Here is a 25884-nt window from a genome sequence, read left to right on the forward strand (position 1 = left end):
CTTCAAATAAAAGTTATTGTAAAAACAGGATCCGTTTGGCTACACCTGGTAATCATTAGAAATTGGGTGCATACCAGTCTATTACTTTTCCATGAACTGAGATCATTGGAAAGAGGAAAATGTAGTAAAAAGTTTTGTCTTTAAAATTCTGATTGCCAAGAACTTGTTCACACCAATGAGCCAGATGCAGGATGTACAGGTGTATCAGATCACAGACTAGTACTGTCCAAACTGCAAGCTCAGCAAACAAAGAACTGCAAATAGAGAGAACAAGGAGACATCCTAGATATTTAAACTGCAGGAAATTGGACAAGAGGAAAAACATGCATTTCCCCCTAGGAATTCTGCATAGGAACACAGCACTCTGGTAGTCCCTGGTTGCTGTAGTCAGGTCCTTCGACGATGGATGGAAGCAACCAAAGAAACACTGTTCCATAAATGAGTAACATAATGTCGTTTGTAAAAAGGAACAAAATGTTTCATCTTGTATTAATGGCAAACTGTGGGGCCCAAGGCTTCATTCACACTGGCATTGGTAATCCTGCAATTACATTTATAGGAAATTTCTAACTTCTTTCACATCTTATTTTTATCCTGAATAGGGGCTTTAAAAATGATCAACTCTGCATTGAGGTGGCATCACCGGCTTGAGCCCCTTCCTTCATTTGCTTCCTTCCCAGAAGGGTCCTTTGTCAGATATCCATCACATATGCACAAGAACCAGTGATAAGGAACCTGAACGGGGCATATTGGTGAATATTTGTGGCACCACCAGGTAAGGGGGAAACAAAATGCCTGTCAAGATGGGTTAGAAGGGAGGTGGAGAAAATAGGATTTTATGCATCCAGGGTCAGTTTAGAAACTCTGAATGCACCTAAATGCATGTAAAGCCATATACATCTAAATGCTGGAGAACTTGATCTGGAAAGCATAAATTTTGTTCATACTTTCCAGATACATTTTCCTTTGTTTAAATGTGAATGTTAGCTTCAAGCTAACATGTAGGGGGGGTGGGGGGTGGGGGGGAAATCGGTCATGTAAACAAAAAAAATGTTTTTATAAAATTATATATATATATATATATATATATATATATATATATATATATATATATATATATATACACACATATACATACACATATACATATACACACACACACAATTTTGGGACAACCAAAAGCTATGCTCACATGGTATTCTCATCCTACTACTCCAACATGAGGTTGCAGTATCCAATCTCCCAACAGTCTGGGATTCTGCAGGAAGGGTATGATTTTTTTTTTTATTTACCTTAAAAGCGGAGTTCCACCCAGAAGTGGAACCTCTGTTTATTTACCTCCTCCAATGCCACATTTGGCACCTTTTCGCCCCAGTTTGTTCGTCCTCCTCCTCCTTCCTCCACGCCAATTGGAAAGCGCAGCGCACTTCACATATGCGCAGTAGGGAATCGGACGTGAAGCCAAAACACCTCATGGCCGGTTTCCCTTAGTGGAGATGGTCGGTCCCCATTTTTTTCTCTCACACTTAGGAAAGGGCTCGGTCATGTTCGCAACTCCACATGCCCGGCGGGAAGCTGACACTCCGCAGCGCTAATCACAGGCCATGAGGCATTTCCCAATCTGTGGCTGCACAGAAATGTCTTCCTAACTGTGACTAGCGCTGCGGAGTATCGGCTTCCTGGTGGGCGCGTGGAGGTGCGAATATGCCCGAGCCCATCCTGACATACAATACAAAGGTGGGCCACCTCTACCATAAAGATCAATGTTCCTTTTATAGGATTACATTTGATGTGGCTCTCAATCATTGCCACCAGACATAGATCAAAAAATTGGAGATGCAATCTAAATCTTGTTCAATTTGTTTACTTCAAATCTTAAGACATGTTACAAGTTATCAAGTTAACTGCACAGTTTCGGACACACACACACACCCCTCATCATCGTGATGGATAAAACTTGTACTGAATCTACAGTGATAATAGGATAGCCCATCTAATATACAGTATATCCAACATACTACAATGGTATCTCTACTCCTGGTCTATTTGTGTAAACCCTCAAGTGTGTGTACAAAATCAACCAGAATAGCGTTTTTTGAGCAAGCCAATGTTACATTAAAAAACAGTCCATTTATTGCAATTTTCCATGCTAAATTTAGCAAAGCTCTATCTGAAAATGTTTCTGTGCGCACAAGGATTTGTTTATGATCTTCGTAGTGATGGGTTCACAGTGAGGTTGAAGTAGTGTTTGCATAAGAGTTGACTGGTACTGCACGTGGTAAAGTCATAAACCTTCTCAGCATTCTTGGATGTTCTCCTTATGCATATAATGCTTATTTCTCACTTTATAACTCAATAGTGGCCTTTTATAAGGCTGTTTTAAAAGCGCATTTCAGAAGTTTCACGATTACTTTGCAGTTTGACAAAAGCAACAATGGGCATCATTCTCATGTAATAAAAGTATGACCTTCACCATTCCACGATCCCTTTTAAGCTCCGTATACCCCATCACAACTGCACTGATGGTAAAAGCATAGGACAATTTATATAAAGCTGGTCATACAAGGTTAAGCCCTGGTTAACACTGACAGCAGGAACAAAATTGTGCGAGTTCAGCTGAACTTGCACGGTTTCATTCCCGCATGTCAGTCTCGATTTTGGGGGCTATTTCAGAGACATCTGGGGGGGGGGGGGGGGTCCTGCACAGATGTCTATTGAAAAATCGCATCCCTAAGTCTCCAAAAGTAGTACAGAAACTACTTTTGGGAATTGATGCGGTGCCACAAATGTGGCGTCGCACCGATTCGGACGGTGCCATTGCCGGCAATAGCCGCCAATTTGGCTTGCGATTTGACAATCGCTGCAATGTGAACCAGGGCTAAACAGATTCCTCCAGTCACACAGACAAGGTGACTGGAGGAATCCCCCCTGCCAGGACATTGTATTCAAACAACGGCACCAAACGCTGCCACAATACACTGGTCAGCAAGTTTCGCAGATTTGCTGCAGCTGCTGATCAAGGAAAATTTTACCAACACATCCCATTTACAGAAGAGGTCAAATGATACACTATCTGTTGAGCAGGGACAGCCACACACACACTGAAATTCGGCTGGTCCCTGCTAAACTGACCAAATTTCAATCTGTGTATGGCTCAGCTTAAAGTGGTAGTAAAGTCCCTTCTCATCACGTGCACAGGCAAGACTGATTGTAAACTTACCTGATGCATGTGCACAGTTTAGAAGATATTTACATTGGCAATAGCCTATGACGTCACTGATACATGCCCAGTAATGCTCTGCATTCAGGGCACACAGTAGGCCATTAGATGCAGAGCGCTGTCCACAGCTGCATGTGGGAGTGACGTCATCACAGCTCCAGAAATTTAGAAGACCAGAGACCGCAAACCCGTAAGGGAGACTGGGTTGGGGTGAATCTGTGACAATGCTGTAACTATGGCTTAGACAGGCAGGTGACCCAGTTTTTTTTTTTTTTTTTTGGGGGTGGGGGGTGGGGGGGTTTACTACAGCTTTAAGAGAGCTAGCAGCTTTTAATTAAGTGTAATAAAAGTATACCTTCTAACAGAGACATTGTCCAATACAAGTGGGATGTGTTGGGGACACATTCAGAATAATTCAAAATAAAAATCAATTAATAAGGAAAGACCATTAGGGAAATTGGAACCAATTTGATAGATTAACCTAGAGAATTACAGAAGGGTCTACAGTGCATACAAACATGCATACCCATAGAATAAGATTGTTCTCCTGTCCAGAAGGTTTAGGATCACAGCCAAACCCAAGAGCTCAAGAGGAGTCAACAAGTCATGTCTTCTACCCCACTGTTCCACAACAATTGCAGACATTGCCCAAGTCTAGGTTCACACGTGATCCAATTTTTAAAAATAAAAGTTGAGTAAAAGAGTTCATATATATTAAGGGTAGAACATGTAACATGTTCCAGCAGCTGCAGCCTCTCCCCCCTCCCAGCTTCTCTGGGCACCAGCTGTCACTGTTCTGCGAATGGGAAACTACAAAAACAGACAGCCTTTGCGGCTCTCAGCTTGTAGTTCTCAATGAACTACCATGGCGCTGTTGAAAGCTCTAGGTAGTTGTCTCTTCCGGTCAGTGTATCTGCCTGCGAGCAGACAGATACACTGACATGTATGCATGGCACCTGTGATCTGCTGATCGCAGGTGCAATGCATTACAGGCTCCAAATACAAAAAATAAATAAATGCACATTTTTTTTACCTGCAAAAAGTTGAACTTATCCTTTCAGAAAAACAGCAGTATCCAATGTGAACGTACATAATATAATGGAGTACCAAATAAATTAAACTTTACAGTAATTTAGTGTCAAGAGCAAGAAAGCCACTGGGGCAGATAGTACTAGATAGAAAATACATAGCCCATAAATATAAATCCCATAACCTGTACATGGTAACATCAGTAATGGTAAGCCAATTAGTGACCATTGTTTCTTCAATATCCTTTTGATGTTTAGTAAGAAAGCTATTAGCCCAGGGGTTGGGACTGAAGATTGGGGGGGGGGGGGGAATCGGCAAAGAGAAGGGGGCATCTCTCCCCCTCTGCTTCAGCAAACCAAACAGTTACCGGGACAAGGAGTGGGCAGGAGGGGCGTCTGCCTTGGGCAAAAATGTTTTTTTTTTTTTTTTGCAGGGAGTTTGGCAATCTTTGCAGTGGGCACTGGGTGACCTTAGCCTGGCATTGGCCAAGGATGCCTGGTTTTTGTAGAAGAAATATGGTGTGCAAGTCTACCTGCAATCTGATGTTCAGTTCGACTTATGTAGCACAACTTTGATGTAGTTTGCATATTCTATGGTGCCACCAAATTAATTTTAATTTTTTGCTCTCTAATGGTCATTTTCCATAGATTCAATTGTAAAAACAAACAAAAAAACAATCCATTCATAAAAAAAAAAAAAAAAAAAAAAAAGAAGGAGGAGGTTATACCAGCAGCATTTCCGAGGAGCTATTCCTGTGCTTTGTGATATCTCAGGGGAAATATTTCTCTGAAGGTCCAGTTCCTTCTCAGGGAAGCCACAAACAGAATCTTGTTCAGAATATGAATTCACAGAAAGAAAATACTCCAAAACATCTGCTCTGAACTATGGAAACCAACAGTGGAAAATGGACTAAAGTCCAAAAAGACATACAATACAAGACAACTCTTCTTTACTAACAGGTGTACAAGCCAGGTTCTCCATATGAAGACATATTTGATGTGTTGGGTGATCAGCACAGTGCACACTGAGTGCCTACAAAAAGGTCTCCATTGAAGAAGATTGCAGGATCAAGTACAGCTAGAAACAGACTTTAGGCTTCATGTACACGGGACTCTCCTGAACGCTGGAACATCACAGCTAGTAATCCACGTTTAAAAACGTGCGTTTAGCAGCGTTTACAACCCGCGTTTGCGTTCAGGAGCGTTTACTAAAGATAACCTCTGGAGACTCCAAAAATGATTAGAAAGCACTAAAAACAAGTATTTATTAACTATTTCAGCCATTCTGTGAGAGAACAGTGTGAGTAGCAGCTGAAAAAGCAGTGTACTTGTAGCTAGCTGTTATTTTTTGTTTGGTTTGTTAATAGGGATCCCATGATGAGCATGTGTGAGGAAATGCTCCTGATGTTGCTTTTGCTGAGGCTCCAAAGACATAGAAAATTGCGAGAGAGGACCAGAGTTCGTCGCTACTGGACACATCCATTGATGGCTCAACACATGTCCACAGGATACTTTTCTAATATGCATGTTCAGCTGCGCAATTACCCAGAGAAAGGTTTTAAATTTTACACGCATGTCAATTGCCACCTTTCACGTTTAGACCCCGTCTAGTTCGCATGGATACCAACATGAGGCAAAGCATGCCACCAGAGGGACATCTGTTATATCAAGCTTGAATACAATGATAGAGTTTTTGGTGCGTTTTTAGCATTTTCAAGGTTCAAAAGTAATGAATAAAAGGTTTCCCTTTAGAAACGCTACTAGACGAAAACGCGCCTAAACGCGGGTAGCCGCATTTGAAATGCCTCTAAACACAGAAACCACTATAAATGACCCTGTGTACCTGTACTGATAAGATGACAGAGGAGAATTTAGGAGCAGTTGAAAAAAAATAAAAAATAAAAAATGCCCAACTGCTCCTAAACTTCTGTTTACCAGCAGCAGCGTACATGAGGCCTTTAAATGCATGTAGCCTTCCGAGAGTCCCAAAATCGGGTCGTAATGAAAAAAAAAAAAAAAAAAAAGTCTTCATAACACTATCCCCATACTGACAGTGTTAGATCTGAACTCTATAAAAGACATTCATGCAGATATAATTTATTAATATAATACAAGTGGTGAAAAATACCTGAACCACATCCTCTAGTCCTTGCAAGTCAGAGTGGAAGAAACAGTACAAAGCAATTCAGTTCATGTGCTGACAAGAAACCTGCTAATAAGAGGGGGAAACCAGAGTGACACATCTATGTGCCGCTTTTCAGCTTTCATTGTCCAGTTAAAGGCTGAAGCGGGTCCAGGACAACCTAGGTTCAGAGAAGGTGGTTTGAATGGTGACCAACAACAAAAAAATGACATGTGCCACTCAAAACACACTTCTGGAGACATGCAAACTTCCAGGTTGTTTAAAGCCCCACTCAAGGGTAAATATTTTTTCTATTACACCCAAGCCCCCCCCGTGCAGATATCCTCTTCCGGATCCTGATGGGACCTTGCCACTGGACATTCTATATGCAGGCATTGACATGGTACCCCCAAGAAGGAAACAGAAGATAGGAAGACTGGTGTGTCCCGTGACTACGGCTTAAAGGAAATCTATGGTCACAGCAGACACTTTCACTGTAGAACATCACCATTGTAATAGCAATACAAGCAGTATTTTTTTCTTACAATCCAAAAGGTTATTTTTCGAGTAAGCTTTTCATGTAGTGAGTGCTGCCTGTCTGCTGGCCATCTCTTTCCACAACTTCCAGGATTCCCTGCATGCTTTGCAGAGTCTCCTCTGGTGTTTACTTTTGATTTGAAGGACTACATATCCCATGGTACTGTGCTGTCTGCAAGCTGCGATTCCGGTACTGACTCCGCCTCCTAAAAATCCTCCTTGGTCCCTCTGCAGTTTAAAAGGCAGACTCTAAAATGTATGCCTACCCACAGGTCACAGAATTCCAGGAAGTAAATGTGTGGGCATTCACAAAAGCAAGTTTACAAATGTCAATATTATTCAAATTCATTACATTTGACCATAGATACGCTTTAAAGCGCTTCTAGAGCCTTGCCTTTTTTTCCCTTAATGCATAGAAAAAAAAACAAAAAAAAAAAAAACTGGTGTTGCAGCATCTACCCAGCACCCCCCCCCCCCCTCTTTTTTCTTACCCAAGCCCGATCTGATCCAGTGATGTGTATAAGAGCAGCGACTCTTGCAGCGCTCTCCCTCCGCATTGGGCAGATTGATAGCAGCGGGAGCCGTTGGCAAATTCTGTGATGAGACAGCGGGGGGGGGGGGCGGGGGGGCGCGTTTGGGAGTGAGCATGCACGGCTGCCGCATGGAAAGCAGGTTTTCATAGGGGCACTCGCCAAAGAGGAGGGGCCTGGAACGCCAGCGGGTTACCCCAGAAGAGGATTGGGGCTGCTCTGTGCGATTTTTTTTTTTTTTTTTTTTTAATACCAAAACACCTTTAGATAGAATTTTTTTCGATCCAGCAATCAGGTAAGGGGCAAGGGTGTGTGAAAATGATTTGGGAGTGGGGCTTTAACCCTTAAACGTCTATCAAAATAAATATGTTTGGGGTGGGATGATTATATATATATATATATATATATATATATATATATATATATATATATATATATATATATATTTTTTTTTTTACCCCCTGATTAGGTTTAGGAAAATTATGCAATCTTATGTTGGCCATACACCCTCAGATAAACGATTGATTTCTTTTCCAAATGAGCTCTTCCAATAAGAATAACTGAACTTTGGTCGAGACCCCCATTTGATCAATAGACCGCACCTGAGAATATGTAGGTCAGTCAATAACTAAGACATGACTGTAGCTTACAATCATAATCAATCACATCCATTTCCAGAATATTTTCTTAATCTAAAGCACTGAAAATAAGGATTGAATTCATGGATCTTTCAGTGCTGCCGATTGATGCAAAATGACCAATCAATCATTTTCTGCACTGGCCAATCAGCTCAGTTTGATGTAAAAGTAAATCTAAAATCAATTGAAAGTGGAATAGAAAATTATTGCTTTTCTTGCAGTTTTGATCAAAACTGCATTCGATCGGATCGGAAACAAAAAAAAAAAATCCAAGCCCGTGTGGCCACTCCAAGCTATAAAAGGAAGTAAAATGTTTCTATTGCTCAATTGGACATGAAAGGACACAGAACAGTGATCAGTTACACGTAGGCATCAGGAAGCAGGCCAATGCAGCCCCTTGATCTACAGGTCTGAGACTTCTACTTTTAATAAAGGATTTGCTTGATCTTTAGGATACTAATCCCCATATACAAAAGTGACTCAAAGCAAAAGGTGGGTCAGCAATCTGACAGACAGCAAACTCAGAGTTCCCAGCCACCCCGAGCACTTCAAAGCCACAAGTTAAGCACTGATTAGGTAATACAGACACTCTCTCCCTACTGATCCCCATGGATCTGCAGTTTTTGCCTGGATGTTGCTTTTTCATAAACCAGCAGATTAAATAGAGCTTCATATGGCTCAGACAGGTTTTTCACATTGCTATTAAGGCACAGAAAATTATACCTCTTTCCTTAGAAAGCATAGCACACCATTAAAGCCCATCTATCTGTCTTAGGTCACTTTCACACAGCGACTGGGGAAGGTGGCAAAAACAGGCAGCTGAGCCATGGTTTTACCACCCCGTGGCTGTCCACCTAAAGGCCTAATTTACACAGGGTGATTACCTGAGTGCCCCGAGCAGGTTTTGCGTGCGTCCATGTGCCGCCACAGCTCCATTGTTGTCTATTGGGACGAAGTACCTGCTGTGTCCCAATACAACATCCGTGTGGGTGCAGGTCCCTAAACACATACAGGACGAGTTCAGGGACCCGCACCCACACCTATGTCATATTGGGACACAGCAGCCGTGTCCTGTGTGAAAGAGGCCAAAGTGTAAAATACAGCTGGAGGAGGCTGTTCACATGCAGCAGTCACATCCATGGCAAATTTAGAGAGCCGAGTTGACTGGTAGCACGTCTGTCAAAGTCATCCCATTTGAGTCAATAAGTCAATGGGGCCACGTCTGACATTTGGCTCATGGTTGTGGAATATTAGCCCAATATAAAATGTCATTTGGTTAAAAAAAAAAAAAAAAAAAAAAAAAACACACAAACACGCACTCACTGGTGGCAGGATCCCCTCCTGAACACTTGACAGCCAGGAGATCTTGACAACGATCCACCATGGATAGCTTTTCAAAGCACCAGCTAGTATGAACCTAGACTTACAGGAGGTTGGACAAAATTATGGAAACAAGTATGGTAAAGGAACAAACAATAGTTACCCAACCCAATGTGGCCTTTGGCATCAAAGATGGCCTGAATTCTCCTGGGAATTGATAAAAATTTGTGTCTTGGATGGTGGATAACGGAATCCAATACTGCTCATGCAAAACTCTGGGTCATAATCCTGTGCAATGTCCTTCTGTCTCTTTCAGTCAGGACCATGCTTATGCTTAAAAGTGGAGTTCCGCAAAAAAAAAAAAAAAAAAAAAAAAAAAAAAAAAACACCCAAACACACCACCCGGCATGCCATTTTTGGATGGAACTCCGCTTTAACAGAATTTGCCCGGAAACTGTATATGCCATCATAACTTTTATACTGTACCTCACAACACCACAAATAAATTGGAAATTTCAGTCAGAGGTACCAGCTAAGTGGGCACCAACAATTTGCCCTCTTTGAAACTCAGTAAGCTCAGACATGACTATTACTTGCAGCGCATGCAGTAAATGACGAAAGTGAGGCTTCCCACTAGAGCTGCACAATTAATCGTTAAAAAATCACGATCTCGATTCACCCCCTCTGACAATCTATGTTGTGGAGTGTCTCCATTCTTTCATGTTACAAGTATAGAGTTCTCTGCTTACTCTGGCAGTCTGCCAAACCGGGCATTCTGCCAAGATTTTAACAACATTGTAACTCTTCTGACTTAGATCAAAGGGATGAAACTTCTGTGTGAATATGCAGGAAGTTTAACCACTTAAAGTCTAAACCTTTTTCTGACACTTGTTTATTACCGTTAAAATCTGATTTGTTTGCTAGAAAATTACTTGGAACCCCCAAACGTTATATATATATTTTTAGCAGAGACCCTAGAGAATAAAATGGGGATTGTTGCAATATTTTATGTCACACTGTATTTGCACAGTGGTCTTTCAAAACGCAATTTTTTTGGGAAAAGTACACTTCAATGAATTAAAAAAAAAAAAAAAAAAAAAAAAAAAGAGAAACAGTAAAGTTAGCCCAATTATTTTGTTTAATGTGAAAGATGATGTTACGCCATGAGAATCGTGATCGATCATCTGAGCAAAAAAAAAAAAAAAAAAAAAAAAATAAATAAAAATTGTGATTCTCATTTTAGCCAGAATCATGCAGCTCTACTACCCACTCATCACACAGCGGAAGCAAAAGAATGTTACAGCACATCCGCTTTCAACACAAAACATGTCATCGCTGTCACACCCGCAAATCATGTAGTGTTTGCATACTTTTGTCCAACCCCTGTACTATAAAAGTTACTTAGGTTTTTGCTCACACGTGTGGCTGCCTTTGCAGTTGGCAGGCGATATGCCCATTTTAACCCTCAAAAGGTTGCATCACTGCACTACAACCGCATGCATGTTCTCCTTACACATCATGCCTCAGAGCATGTCTCTGTGCAATATCACCAGACTTATCGGAATTTTTTCACCTTTGCCTATTGCGTTTGGCGGGTGCTCCTGGGGTGTGTCGGTGCGCTCGCTTCCTCCTTGGGTTCATTCCCTCAGCTCCTGGGATAGACTTGCCTTGCAAATCCACTATGAATTTTCTCCTGATGAGTGGCAACTGGCCACGAAACGCGTCAGTTATAATGTCATCATGTTTCCAACACATAGCTTGACCGCAACAGATTTATTTGCATCCTAAAACCCATTTGTATCCATTACTCAATAAGCACTGGCTTTTTATACCAGTTAGTTCCATTGGATACTATGCGATTTCAGATGCATACTAAATAATATATATATATATATATATATATATACACACATACACACACATACATATATATATATATACACACACACATATATATATATATATATACACACATATACATACATACACACTCATGTTCAACACTTTGTTTATGTGCTAATTAAACAATTTTACATTTCTCCTATCACGTGTCTTGTGCCTCATTTAATTTCGACCCCCCCCCCCTTTCTTATTTAGGGACGGAGGTGCATGTTGTCCCACAACCCCCTTGCTTTCCACACTACAACCATATGCAAATGTACCAGATAGATGAAGGGGCAAGTCCCCAACAATAGTAAGTGTCCACTAGTGGGCAGAGAAGTGCTGACATCACATGTAAAGAATTCTCCCGAGTCCGGCACACATACAGTCCCTGGCTGAAGCCATATTGCGTGGCACTGCACTACCATTGGGGGAAGCACTCTGCCCTGTGTGGGTGGGGGGCGTCAGGCCGACAGTCCTGTCAATGGAGCCCATCGCGCTGCCCAGAAGATGTTTTCCCGGCCAGGGCTCTCTGACCAGGGTCAGTAGGCGGCTCAGTGTTCTCCCGGCTCCTCCCCTCTCTAGCGCACCTCGGATGTCCTGACTGCCGCAGCTCTCTAATCTCCACTAAAATGTCCTGCCAGCTCAGGAACTATACATGCCAGCGTGCCCCCTATCAGTGCCCATCACTTTCTCACCATAAAAGGTTGAAACACTACACTATGTAATGCACTTTGCTTTTCCCCTTCCCTTTATATTTCCAGTAAACAAAGTGCTGGACTCTTGTAAAAGCTATTCTGCAACCAATTTGAACTTTCTGTGGTGGCTACCTGAAGATGAATTACAGTACATAAAACTTTTGACTTTCATTTGCAACTAGGTTGTGATTATATCAGATTTATAGTTATACTGTATTTGTTACACCAAAACGACTAAAATAAAGTCCACATTGTTTTGATTATAAATCCGCATGTGCAGGTTGAATGTAGCTGATTTCTTTAGAATACCATACACCCCCGTGTGCTGCATTGCACATTGTAGACCCCTTCAGTCATGCTGGCCGAATCGCTGACTTCTATTGGGCCGACTGCAGTACACACGGGCCAAAAAGGAACCGGCCCATGCTGCCTGACATTCAGCCCATGTGTATGGGGCTTTAGAGACCAACACTGTGCCCCTCTCTAGCCCTATACAATATTAAGAAGACTGACGGCACAGGTCATATAAGATCAAACCAGAGATAGGATATAGCAAGTTAGAATTTACATAGGAGCACAATAAAGAGCAGCCTCAAGAGGCAAACCATACATACTGACTCCAGATAGGAAGCCAGTATGATCCTGACCAATGCAGAAATTCATTATTAGCTTGTAAGGCCAACCCTCACAGCCATTGGTAAAAACTAAAGCCTTGTACACACAATGAGAACATTGGACAAATGATCGTTTCTTTCCCCGCCCCCACCCCTTCTTTTTGCATGCTAGTCTCATATTGAAAATGAGCAACTTACTCAAAAAAAAAAAAACCCCAACACTCATTACGACAGAATACAACTTCAGAAATAATGTATTGTATTCTTTCATTTCTGAGTACGCGTGGTCTTGTCCTTCAAATTTTTATTTTTTTGAATGCATACAATACAATCTGGTATCATATGAGAAAAAGCTGTGTACTAAGATTACCGTATGATTGCTTCCAAAGCGGTATTTTAACATTTAAAAAAAAAAAAAAAAAAAAAAAAAAAAAAGGAGCTTCTGTAAATGATGTATGTTATTCAGTGTTCTCTGAAAAAGTATGGCCGATTATGCAAACACTTTAAAATGAGAATAGAGTGAGTGTTAAAGTAGACATAAACCATTTAGGAAAAAGGGATAGGAAGGGTGATTTTTGTGGTCACACAAACAAAAATATATATTCAATAAAAAATTTTTTAGGAAGTATTCTGCCATTCTTTTTGGTGCTCATCCTGTGATGTCCATTGTTGGATTTTGACATTCCCCTATCTGCCTTGTCCATCTATATAACAACTCTTTGTTTATTTTGTATATGTTGGGCAAGTTCCCTATTGCCATTACACACCCCCCCCCCCCCCCCCGTGAGAACCATTAAGCCCGAGATTATTTAAACAGGGCTTATATTATTATGGTGCTCTGGATTTTGATTTTTAGTATTAGCATTAAAAAAAAAAAAAAAAAAGAAGGGGTATTCAAATGTTCAATTCATATTGTTTGTTTGAAAATAATATCTTATGGCCTTATTTGTAAATTTTCTCTTTTGTAGTGAATATTTGCCTTGCCACACCTGAAGAAGCACACAGTGAAACACGTAAAAAATAGGCATTTTATAGCTACATTTAGCCCTATACGCTTAACTGTAACATTTGATGATTTTAGATGTATATTTCTGTATCCAGAGAGTCAAGTTAATTTACTCTTTATATTTTGATTTAAAATAAAAATTATTTTTATTGAATATATATTTTAGTTATCTGTGTGTGGCACCACAAACCCCCCTTCCTATCCTTTTCCTAAACTCTTCAATTGGGATGAGGTGCCTTGACCTCTTGAGATAGTGTAATTATGTTCAATATTAGACATGAACCATGTTCAATGTATATTATCAAAAAACACAGTTGATCTTTTAATTTCTTAAAGCAAATGTCATTAAACAAGCAGGTAATCCTTCTAATGCATTTTAAAAGTCAGTAACAATATCCTAAAATGCCCAACAAACACTGTAATCCCAATCCACATAAGATGATCCTTCTTAACTTCTTTGTGACCTTATTTTAGACATAAAAATTGTCCGGTAGTTAAACAAGGCCATGTGCGATCCCATACCTAAGCTCACATCATGTAGTTAGCTCCTACACATACATTTACCCTTTTTACATGGTGGTCACTACATTAAAGCAGAACTCCAGGTGGGTACCAAAGGCACAAATCAGTGCAGCTCTAATCATAATGAATCATTAAAGCGGTACAAAACGTTCCATGTTGAAGTAAAGTCAGTATATAGTACTGCACCACTGCCAATTAGTATATTTTAAAAGCAACTTTCAAATACTGGCTTTCGGGGTGTTAAATCCTGTCCCCGCACACCTCCCATACCGGAAAATTTCTCTTCCAGACTGTGGGTGCGAGTAGCGTGCATATAAAATAAATGATCATATACACCACTGTCTCCAAAACTACAAATCCCAGCTATCTTTGGGGCCGCTCATTCTACACATGCCTGATGAAGAGGTCCTGCGTGGCTCTGAAACGTTGCAATCTGCTGTAACGATGTGATCACTGATTAAAGCTCTGGACCTACTATGGAGATCCTTGGTGTGCTGGTGACATTTGGTTTTCCTTGACTTGACACGGTTCCAGCCGATGGTCGATGCAACACCCGGAACAGCGATCTCTCTCCTCCAGTCAGTACACTTACTACTCCAATTAGAAACACCTCCCAGGGAACACATTTAGACCCCTTTCACACCTGGGGTTACGCCGCGTTAGCAGTAAAGCGCTGCTAGTTTTAATGGCGCATTGCTGTCATTATGGCGGCGCTTTTCGGTCAAAAAAATAAAAAATAAAGTCAAAAAGCGTCCGATCTGTCCACCGCAATGTTGAAGACCCGCAAAAAAAAAAAAAACCCAAAAAATAATAACATAAAATTATGAGATAGATAGGCCATAAATCTATCCCCTATTTTGTAGATGCTATAACTTTTGCACAAACCAATCAAAATATGCTTACTGAAATGTTTACCATTTTATACAATATTTTTACCAAACATGTATAGCATACACATTGGCCTAAACGGATGAAGGTTGTTTTTTTATATTTATTACAGCAAAAAGGAATATGTTTTTTTACTTCGAAATTGGTCTTTGTTTATAGCGAAAAAAAAAAAAAAAAACCCCCACAGGAGGTGATCAAATATAACCATTTGTAGGGGAGAAAAAATAAAATTGTCAGTTAAAGCGGTGCTGTGCTTTATCGCTAGAAATGGTCTGGTCATTAAGGGGGAAAATCTATTTTAATTAGAAAAGAGATTGCTAGGTGGTGAGATTTGGAGAGTTAAATAAAGGACTAGTTACGCAACATTATTGCTAGAAGTTAGTGTATGCCTTGTTTCAAAACAAATAAGCCTTGAAAGTTTGCAATTTAACACCATTCAAAGCAAACAAACTATCTGTTAACATATCATATGCCATTACAAAACAACACGGCTGTGTTATGCCCAGCTACTACAAAATACTTCACAAAGGAGAAAAGTACATATACAAAAAAAGAACAAAAGGGGGGGGGGGGGGGGGGAATCACATTTATGATAGAGCCCAAGAAATGTGATCATGGCTGCATGGGTATTGTCAAAAATTGAAGGAGGTTAACTCTTTCCTGCCACCGCCCAGCCCATAAAGAGCTTCTAAATGCCAGGAGACAGAGGCGGGCATTCGGGTCGTGTGACCCCCCCCCGTGATTGGCTGTCACATGATCAGAAAGCTCCAAATTGCAAGTATGCATCAGGAGCTTTTTCGGGCCCCATTGGTGACTGGGAGTAGTTCAAGGAAGGAAAGAGTGACCACTAGAAGGCGCACATCTATGGTGTCCTGCTATGATGACTAGAGTGGCAGCCTCAGCTTGGACTCCGATCAGGCTACATTGCCAACGCGTTTCACTCTGTCCCCCGCAGCTTAGTCATGGGGATTGGGAGTACACATGTTCAGCACAGAAAAGGTTTACATAAGACCGCATATATGCAGCCACTCGGCGTTAAAGCCCACCTGCCGAGAGGCCTCATATATGAACCACGTCGGCAGGAAGTGATTAAAGTCTAATTCCACTTTTGCGTCCAAATTGCAAATTGAGATAACACATACTGTGATGTTTGGGGGGGGGGGTTATTTAGTGTGGATCACCAGCCACCAGGTTGGTAAAAACAAAAGCAGCCTTTTATTTTTCAAAAAGGCAAAACAAAACAACTTGGACTTCAGCGTAAAGATAAAAAATAAACTCACCGCCAGCATATACCTGTCCCACAACAGGGTTTTGAAGGTTCTGCCTGCTTCTGGGGTCTAGAAAAATCAAACAGCACACAGCTTCACACAACACCTCCCAGATACCCGCTGACTGCTTTCTTCCCTTTTCTGCCCTCTTTTGCAGGTGGGTTAACCCTTTCAGGTCCAAAAGTACCTAGTCAGAGTTGGAGGCTCCGGGTCTCAGACTACGACTTGACAATCCTGGGAAAGCTGCAAGTCATTTTTCCCCCCTTTGTGATGGATCACCCCGGAGCCCCTCACCCTGCATGTGTGAGAATCCAGGAGTACAGAATGCAAAACAGCAGTGATCTATACACCTGCCTTCCGGGGCCCATCCCTGGCCTTCTGTATAATAATTTAGATTTGCTACATGTTCCCACTAACACAGCATAACTTAAAGTAAAACTACACTTCATCACAAACTAAAAATGCTGTTTAATGCATTGTATTATTTAAAGCCATCCATCCATGTCTCCATGTTTTATCTTGTAGAGAAATCACTTTGAACCCCCCCCCCCCCAGCATTTATGGGCGTGTCCATCTTAAGGGCAGATGATTCATGTAGCATTTACTTAACGGAATCCACCTGCCCTTAGCTCAGGCATTCAGGCAGCAGCGGGTGTGCTTAGCTGAGAAAACCCTTCTCTTATCCTCCCTCACTAAAGACCCCTGGGATGTAGGACATTAGCCTAGGCATGGAAACCAGGAAGTTGTTGTGGCGGAAGAGCGGAGCTTCCCTTTTTGGGCAACGTTCCACTTTAAGCTGTCCTATTGAAATGAGTAATAAAATGCAAAGGCACAAAGACATAAGCAACCGGATGATTTGTTTGTTGGTACCCTTTTGCGAAAAAAAAAAAAAAAAAAAAAAAAAATGTATAAATCCACATTAGCCATTGCTCTGAAAAGTGTTCCACGGTGGACTGCTTTTCAGGCTCTCCTCCTGAATACCCGTTTCCTTGTTCATGTCACTCTTTAATATTGCGCACGCCCGTGCAATGGCGACAAACAATGTAAATTTTATTATCCACAGGTGACGCTTTAAAGCCTTTACAGGTTACCACTTTAGATTTATAGAGGAGGTCTGGTGTTGGAATTCCTGCCCATGATTTTATATTCGTGTGAAACCTCACATGTGTGGGACGATCTCTGTTTGCATGTGTGCAGAACTGACACGTGCGTTCGCCTTTGCGCACTTTCAATTTTTTTAATTACTTTTATTGCAGTGACAAGAAATGTAAACATCCTTGTGACAGCAATAGGCATGTGACAGGTACTCTTGCTGGAGAGACCTGGGGGCTAAAAGACCCCAGACCCCACCCCAGCACTTAAAAGCATTTGATCCCACCAAGATCGGTGCAATGAAATGCTTTTCATTTTTGAAAATTGCGCCACTTTACCCGGGTAAGTGATGCAAGGTCATCGCTTCTGGGTTACTAGATCAGAGCCATACAAAGCTGTTCCGGTCTTTGGCTCTGTGATCAGCCAGTGGAAGTGCCAGCTGGTTGATCGGGACATCCCGGTAAAGCCGCGGAAGAACGTCCCCTCTACTCATGCTGCTTGTAAAAGCAATCCAGTGGCCAGTTAGCCACTAGGATTACTTCTACAAGAGAGCCGACCATTGGCCTCAAAAAACAGTAGCGGGATGATCCCTCCAGCCACAGGCATCATCCCGGTATAACCACCTGAAGTCTAGAGATGTTCCAAAGTCTGTTTTTTAGTTAATGCATTCCCTGGGAGGCGGGAGAAAAAAATATAAAAAATAAAAAGGGGGTGGGGTCAATCATGTGACTTATGACTGGCCATCACAATGGTCACATAATTGGGAGCTGGCCCTGCTGGCTACCAATCTCTAGTAGGGGCCTGGAGCTGTCCTTGACACTGGCCACCCAGCAATGCATTTGTGCGGCATGTAGGCGTTAAAACCCACCCTTTTGGCACCGCACATCTGTGTTACCTTCCATCACACAATCATGTACCACACACGTGGTTGTGGTTCAAACAGGTGGCGATATTCCACCACAAATTGCTTTTTAGGAGGGGGGCAGCAAGGGCTGCTGCACATAAGAACATGTCCTTAGCCTGAAATATTGCTATGATCCAATTATTTATAACCCTGAATACTACAAGAGGGGGAACCAACAAAATTTGCCCAGGCCATTTTACGATAAATTTATCGTTTTCACGCTTTTTGCTTTACGGTTTGCCAAATCTCTATTCTGAAAAGATCTCTCATGTTCATAAGGTGTGAACAATAAATGGTGTTCTGAAAGTCGATGACCACATGAAATGACAAGCGTCACAATGCATGTTCCTGCATGCGCAGCAGTGTAACTGGGTCCTTCCTGCTCTTCTCACAGAATAGAAGCCCACAAATCAGCCAAAGACTTCAAAACAAGCAACTTTTCTATGTTGCCAATAAATACTGTAATCTCAGCAGTTATTAAACTATAGGGTAACTGCATTTAAAGTGATTGTAAAGGCTTGTTTCAAAAAAACAAACATGTTATACTTACCTGCTCTGTGTAGTGGTTTGGCACAGAGTAGCCTAGATCCTCCTCTTCTCGGGTTCCCCTCCTATCGAGTGCCCCCTCAGCCAGTAGCTTGCTACAGGGGACACCCGAGCTGAGTCAGAGCTCCGTGTATCCATTCAGACACAGAGCTCCGGCCTGGCCCCGCCCCCTCTCTGCCCTGATTGACAAAATTTTGATTGACAGCCATGGGAGCCAATGGCGCCGCTGCTTTGTCCCAGCCAATCAGAAGGAGTGTCTGGGACACCTCACCCGAAGCTGATCTGTCTCTCGGCTCTCGGATGGAGGCGCGGCCATCTTCGGTAAGGGAATCAGGAAGTGAAGCCTTGCAGCTTCACAGCCTGGTTCCCTACTGCGCATGCGCGAGTCGCGCTGCCCATCCTCACTGGTCCCTGCTGTCTTCTGGGACCTGTGTGTCTCCCAGAAGACAGCGGGGGGGCGGAGGAGGGGCCGGACATGGTGTAGATCACTGTGGAGCCTACGGTGATCTATGCCCGGAAGTGGGAGCAAATACCTGAATTATACAGGTATGTGCGCCCCCCTGAAAGGTGCCAAATGTGAGGAATGATCGGAGGAATGCGATCAGCGGAAGTTCCATTTTTGGGTGGAACTCCGCTTTAGGATATAAAAAAAAAAAAAAAAATCTGCCTTTACAACTCCGCTAAAGCTGCCCAAATGCTGTGTGAATTTCAGCAAGTTTCACAGAAACTTTACTCTGATGTAAGGGGGGACATTGCTGGGGATCTTGATGTAAGGAGGTGGGGGATACTGATGAGAACCCTGATGATGGGGTAGGGGGACTATGGGAAAATTCTGATGGGGACCTTCAGGTAAAGGGGTGACTGATAGAGATCCAGATGTGAGGGGGGGACACTGATCAAGTCATGATGTGAAGGGGGACCCTGACGTGAGAGGGGGTGACTCTGATGGGGACTATGATGTGAGGCTGGGGGGGGGGGGTAGAGATTCTGATGTAAGGGAGAATTCTGATGGGGACCCTGATGTAAGGGGAGGAGGTCTTGATGTAAATGGGGTGACTGATGGGGACTCAGATGTGACGGGGGACACTGATTGAGCCATGATGTAAGAGAGACCCTGATTTAAGGGGGAGGGGGCCTTTATGTAATGGGGTGACTAATGTAAAAGGGGACACTGACTGGGCCATGATGTAAAGGGGGGACCCAGATGTGAGGTGGGGGTGACCCTGATAGTATGAATTCTGAAGGGGACCCTGATGTAAGGGGAGGGGGCCTTCATGTGTAAAGGGGTGACTCTGATATATTTGGGGGGGGTTCTGACGGGTCATATTTGGTTGTGATTGGCTGAAGTTATTTGGAATGTCTTTGTATTCCTGATCACTATGAATCTTTTCATTCATTTAGGGATCGGATGTCCCTCCAGTATCGGTCATGAATAGTATAAATGAGTCCGGCAGTGAGAAGTCCCCATCCACCTCTATACAGGAGATCCCACAATCACAGCCGGTCAGTGAGGTCTATGAGAGGAGACTATGAGAGGAGACAAAGCTGTGCGGAGTACAATGCCGGCTGCCAGCCATGTGCACATCCAGCGCCGTCCTGTACACATCGGAGGACGCCACTTCCGTCTGACTCATTTCCACCAACTACGAGAAGAGACGAGAACATCCGTCCCATGTGTGTCCCCGGCCATCACACGGTGGTCGTACAGAAGACGCCGATCACCTGTAACCCATGGCAACCCCGGCTGGGTACCACTGCCCCCCTCCGGACACAGGCCCGTATTGTCACCCAGGTGACAGTTCTCCAATCAGAGATGTACACGGCGCTCATCACTCAGCCCGATCTCCTGATCCTAGTGACATCCGCATGTAACAGCCGCCCTGTGCTGTGCCCACATCTCCTAGAACTTTATACAGAACATCAGTGTGCCATGGCACACACCCCTCCCCCCTACACCCCACATTCCATACCGTAGTCAGCAGAGGTCTCATCTGCTCCCCGGCACGATCCTCGTCCATGGCCCCCCCACTGATCGGCAGATCTGATCACAAGGAGCACACCATCCGATCCACTCACAGACGATCGCACGGCGGCTTCTTTATCGGAAAGGAAAGCGGTGTCGTTGCTCGCCCCGCCCCTCCCCCTCCTCCTTGTGTGGAGCTCACTCTTTCTTTTTGCATGGCCTCTTCTATCTCTTCCATTGGCCGGGCCCTCCCCTTCCCTCTGTCTGCCTCCCATCCCCCTCCGTGCTTTGTGCTCCATCCCTGGAGGTAGAGTGATGGCTCTGGGATCTGTGTGCGATCAGCATGGCTCACTCATCTCTATGGATGGCCTGTAATCAGCATGGCTCACTCATCTCTATGGATGGCCTCTAATCAGCATTGTGTGTCACCTCAATGGATGGCCTCTGATCAGCATGGCTCACTCATCTCTATGGATGGCCTCTAATCAGCATTGTGTGTCATCTCTAGACTCCACATCTCTATGGCTGGCCTCTGATCAGCATTGTGTGTCACCTCTAGAGCCCACATCTCTATGGATGGCCTCTGATCAGCATTGTGTGTCACCTCTATGGATGGCCTCTAATCAGCATGGCTCACTCATCTCTATGGATGGCCTCTGATCAGCATGGCTCACTCACCTCTATGGATGGCCTCTAATCAGCATTGTGTGTCATCTCTAGACTCCACATCTCTATGGCTGGTCTCTGATCAGCATTGTATGTCATCTCTATGGATGGCCTCTAATCAGCATGGCTCACTCATCTCTATGGATGGCCTCTGATCAGCATTGTGTGTCATCTCTATGGATGGCCTCTAATCAGCATGGCTCACTCACCTCTATGGCTGGCCTCTGATCAGCATTGTGTGTCATCTCTAGACTCCACATCTCTATGGCTGGCCTCTGATCAGCATTGTGTGTCACCTCTATGGATGGCCTCTAATCAGCATGGCTCACTCATCTCTATGGATGGCCTCTAATTAGCATTGTGTGTCATCTCTAGACTCCACATTTATATGGCTGGCCTCTAATCAGCATTGTGTGTCACCTCTAGAGCCCACATCTCTATGGCTGGTCTCTGATCAGCATTGTATGTCATCTCTATGGATGGCCTCTAATCAGCATAGCTCACTCACCTCTATGGCTGCCCTCTGATCAGCATTGTGTGTCATCTCTAGACTCCACATATCTATGGATGGCCTCTGATCAGCATTGTGTGTCATCTCTATGGATGGCCTCTGATCAGCATTGTGTGTCACCTCTAGACTCCTCATCTCTATGGCTGTCCTCTGATCAGCATTGTGTGTCACCTCTAGGCTCCTCATCTCTATGGATGGCCTGTGATCAGCATTGTGTGTCATCTCTAGAGTCCACATCTCTATGGATGGCCTCTGATCAGCATTGTGTGTCACCTCTAGAGTCCTCATCTCTATGGCTGGCCTCTGATCAGCATTGTGTGTCATCTCTAGACTCCACATCTCTATAGATGGCCTCTGATCAGCATTGTGTGTCATCTCTAGACTCCACATCACTAAGGCTGGCCTCTGATCAGCATTGTGTGTCATCTCTAGACTCCACATCTCTATAGATGGCCTCTGATCAGCATTGTGTGTCACCTCTAGACTCCACATCTCTATGGATGGCCTCTGATCAGCATTGTGTGTCATCACTATGGATGGCCTCTGATCAGCATTGTGTGTCACCTCTAGACTCCTCATCTCTATGGCTGTCCTCTGATCAGCATTGTGTGTCACCTCTAGAGTCCACACCTCTATAGATGGCCTCTGATCAACATTGTGTGTCACCTCTAGACTCCTCATCTCTATGGCTGTCCTCTGATCAGCATTGTGTGTCACCTCTAGGCTCCTCATCTCTATGGATGGCCTGTGATCAGCATTGTGTGTCATCTCTAGAGTCCACATCTCTATGGATGGCCTCTGATCAGCATTGTGTGTCACCTCTAGAGTCCTCATCTCTATGGCTGGCCTCTGATCAGCATTGTGTGTCATCTCTAGACTCCACATCTCTATAGATGGCCTCTGATCAGCATTGTGTGTCATCTCTAGAGTCCACATATCTATGGATGGCCTCTGATCAGCATTGTGTGTCATCTCTATGGCTGGCCTCTGATCAGCATTGTGTATCATCTCTAGACTCCACATCTCTATGGCTGGCCTCTGATCAGCATTGTGTGTCATCTCTAGACTCCACATCTCTATGGCTGGCCTCTGATCAGCATTGTGGGTCACCTCTAGACTCCACATCTCTATAGATGGCCTCTGATCAGCATTGTGTGTCATCTCTAGACTCCACATCACTAAGGCTGGCCTCTGATCAGCATTGTGTGTCATCTCTAGACTCCACATCACTAAGGCTGGCCTCTGATCACACTGCATTGCAAAATCCATTCTACTTTTCATCAGTGTCTCTTTTTCTATGGAAAACCTTCCAGGGGCTCTCTTCATGTGCACAAACAAAGTAAACTATCTCATTTGTTTCCCTGTGGCCCCACATTTTGGAACTTAGGGCCCATTCACACTGTTTCCACTGAGCTGTGTTGATCCACATTGATCAATGTATAGGTATACAGAAAACTGATCGCTCCATAACACTACGTGAAGGCAAGTGGCAGTGCGTTGCTTAAAAATACAGACGTGTTATTTTGTGACACTTCAATAAAGCTAATAAAAACGCATTGTAACAACTGTACAGGATGGTGGGGATGGGTCCTAGACAGCAGGTATGTTTCCCCACTATTTGGGTTGTGGTCCCTTTAAGGGGGACAATTTGAGAGGCATTTTAAGTACTCAGGGATTCTTACCCGTTCAGGGGTAAGAGAGGAGAAGACTGAGTTACGGTTCTCTCATTTGGGACTCAGAATTCAAGATCACTAGGAAAATAAAGAAAATAAAGCTCGAAAAAAGAAAAACGAATGCAACCGTCACATTTAAGCACTTTTTAGCTGCAATATATAACAATTTTCTTCTTAGGTTTGAATATGCTTTGAAGTGATAATAAACCCTCAGTTTTTAAACCCAAAACCAAAAATGTCATATATTTCAGCTTACCAATCATTAGATGTAGTGGCTGCATTATTCTTTTTTTTTAATGCTTTTCTACCCTTTGTTTTCACCTGGTGATCTGACAAGTAACAAGCCACCTGTATTAGAGTGCCCCCACTCTGAATGAAGAAGCACAGGGTCACAGGGAGTGTTAGGTGTACTAGCAGATTTAGATACACTAACAAATTAAACTCCAGCTAATAATTTAGAACCAGTTACAGCAACAGTTTTGTTCCTTTTGGGATAAATGTTTACATGAATAAACGCTGATCATTGTATGCACCCACTGGCTAGATCACAGGTGAAAATAAAGGAAAGAATACCTAAAAGAGAAAACTAAGGCAACAACCACATCTAGGAATTATTAAACTGCAATATAATAAACATTTGCTTTTGGGTTTAATACTGTTTTGAGGACTTTAAGGGGCTGATTTAATCACTTACTGAGTACGCAGCTTCTTTATCTTTTAATCCTTGCCTGTATTCTTGTTTAAGCTGACATCCTGCCTACTGCCCAGGTTTCTTGTTTCAGGGTGGCTCCTTTCTCTTGCAGAGGCCTATGGTGCCACCCTTGCATGTAGGGACTAAAGCCGTGCCTCTGTACACAGTGTGCATCCATTGAGACACACAGCCATGTAGTCCACGGTAGCAAGGCACTCCCCTACTCCTCCCTTCTCCCCCTCCATTTTTTGTCCTGTCAAGACTCTAATCCGGGGGTCAGCAACCAGTAGACCGCAGTCTTGGCTTGCTGACCCGCCATCCCAGAGCATCAGACAGAGTGCAGTGCAGAGGGACTACTTGTAAAGTTGGAGCTGGAGTAGAGAGTAATGCCGCGTACACACGGTCGGACTTTTCGTCTACAAAAGTCCAACGGACGCTGACGGACTAAAGCTGGCTGGTAATCCGATCGTGTGTGGGCTTCTCCGGACTTTCAACTGACTTTTTTAGCCTCAAATCCGACGGACTTTAGATTTGAAGCATGCTTCAAATCTTTACGTCGTAACTACGACGGACCCCGAAGTCCGCTCGTCTGTATGCTAGTCCGACGGACAAAAAAACGACGCATGCTCATAAGCAAAAACTAAACGGAAGCACTCGGTCTAGTAAAACTAGTGTTCGTATTGTAGGTAGCACATTCATCACGCTGCAAAATCTGTGATCGTTGAATGCAGCGCATTTTATTTCTTCTTTACGAAGGCTCTAAAGAACGAAGGTGTTTTGCTGTTCATAATCAGAGTTCTCCCAAACTGATTTCTGGATTCTTTTTCTCTTTGATCTCATGAATGATATAGTATGCATTTTAAAAACAATGTTTCCATACTAATAATACTTTTTCCCCTTTTTTTTTTTTAGGTTTGTAAAGTTACCACAAAGAACCCATTATTCTGTTTTTTTTTTTTATAGTGATTATTTTTTAGTTTTTAGATAAAGTTAACCCAAAGCACCGTTTTTGGTTACGTAAATTTTTGGATTTTCAAGACTTACCACTTGAACATTATTAACATTAGTAATGTATTTTTGGTGTGTTTTTTTTCAAACTCAATGAGATTGTTGTCCCTTGTTAATTTAACATTGTGTGTAAAATCAATGATTTCAAAGAAAAAACATAAAGTCTTTTGCTAAACTCAAAAAATGATCCATTTATTCATGGTCAAAATAAAATAAAGAGGAAGTCAACGCTGTAAAAAGTCGGTGTACCAGAAAATTGGGATCTTGCGGAGTCCATATAAGAGGGAGCACAATCTGGTCCAAGAATCCCAGAGATCAACAGCACCAGCAGATGATCTAGATGTCCCCAGACTGTGGTCCTACAACAGCCTGCGTCTTCTGTCAGACCAGACTGAACCCAGGTCATCATTTTCTTCTCTTCCCTGCAGCCTTTCCTCCACGCTGCCCTGCAGCCTTCCCTGTAGCCTTCTTTTGAGGCTGTGGCTCTGGTGTTTCAGTTGTGGCAGGAGGAGGAGGAGGAGGAGGAGGAGGAGGAGGAGGGGGGGCTGCCTCATGTAG

General features: G+C 43.1%; 1 protein-coding gene across 6 annotated transcripts in view; it reads right to left on the reverse strand.

The window, feature by feature from the left end:
- The window catches only part of SLC4A7 (solute carrier family 4 member 7), a 202781-nt gene extending 181796 nt beyond the window's left edge, over positions 1-20985 (reverse strand). For 5 of the 6 annotated variants that reach the window (XM_073630273.1, XM_073630270.1, XM_073630271.1 and 2 more), the window contains exon 1: positions 20785-20984. In XM_073630273.1, coding sequence (XP_073486374.1) covers positions 20785-20832 — 48 coding nt within the window. In that variant the 5' untranslated portion in view covers positions 20833-20984. Of the gene's footprint in view, positions 1-20784 lie in introns of all 6 variants that reach the window. The other variant, XM_073630274.1, reaches the window with a different exon arrangement.
- Between the last annotated feature and the right edge of the window lie 4899 nt (positions 20986-25884).

Source organism: Aquarana catesbeiana, linkage group LG05, assembly GCF_042186555.1.
Source record: "Aquarana catesbeiana isolate 2022-GZ linkage group LG05, ASM4218655v1, whole genome shotgun sequence".
Taxonomy (NCBI): domain Eukaryota; kingdom Metazoa; phylum Chordata; class Amphibia; order Anura; family Ranidae; genus Aquarana; species Aquarana catesbeiana.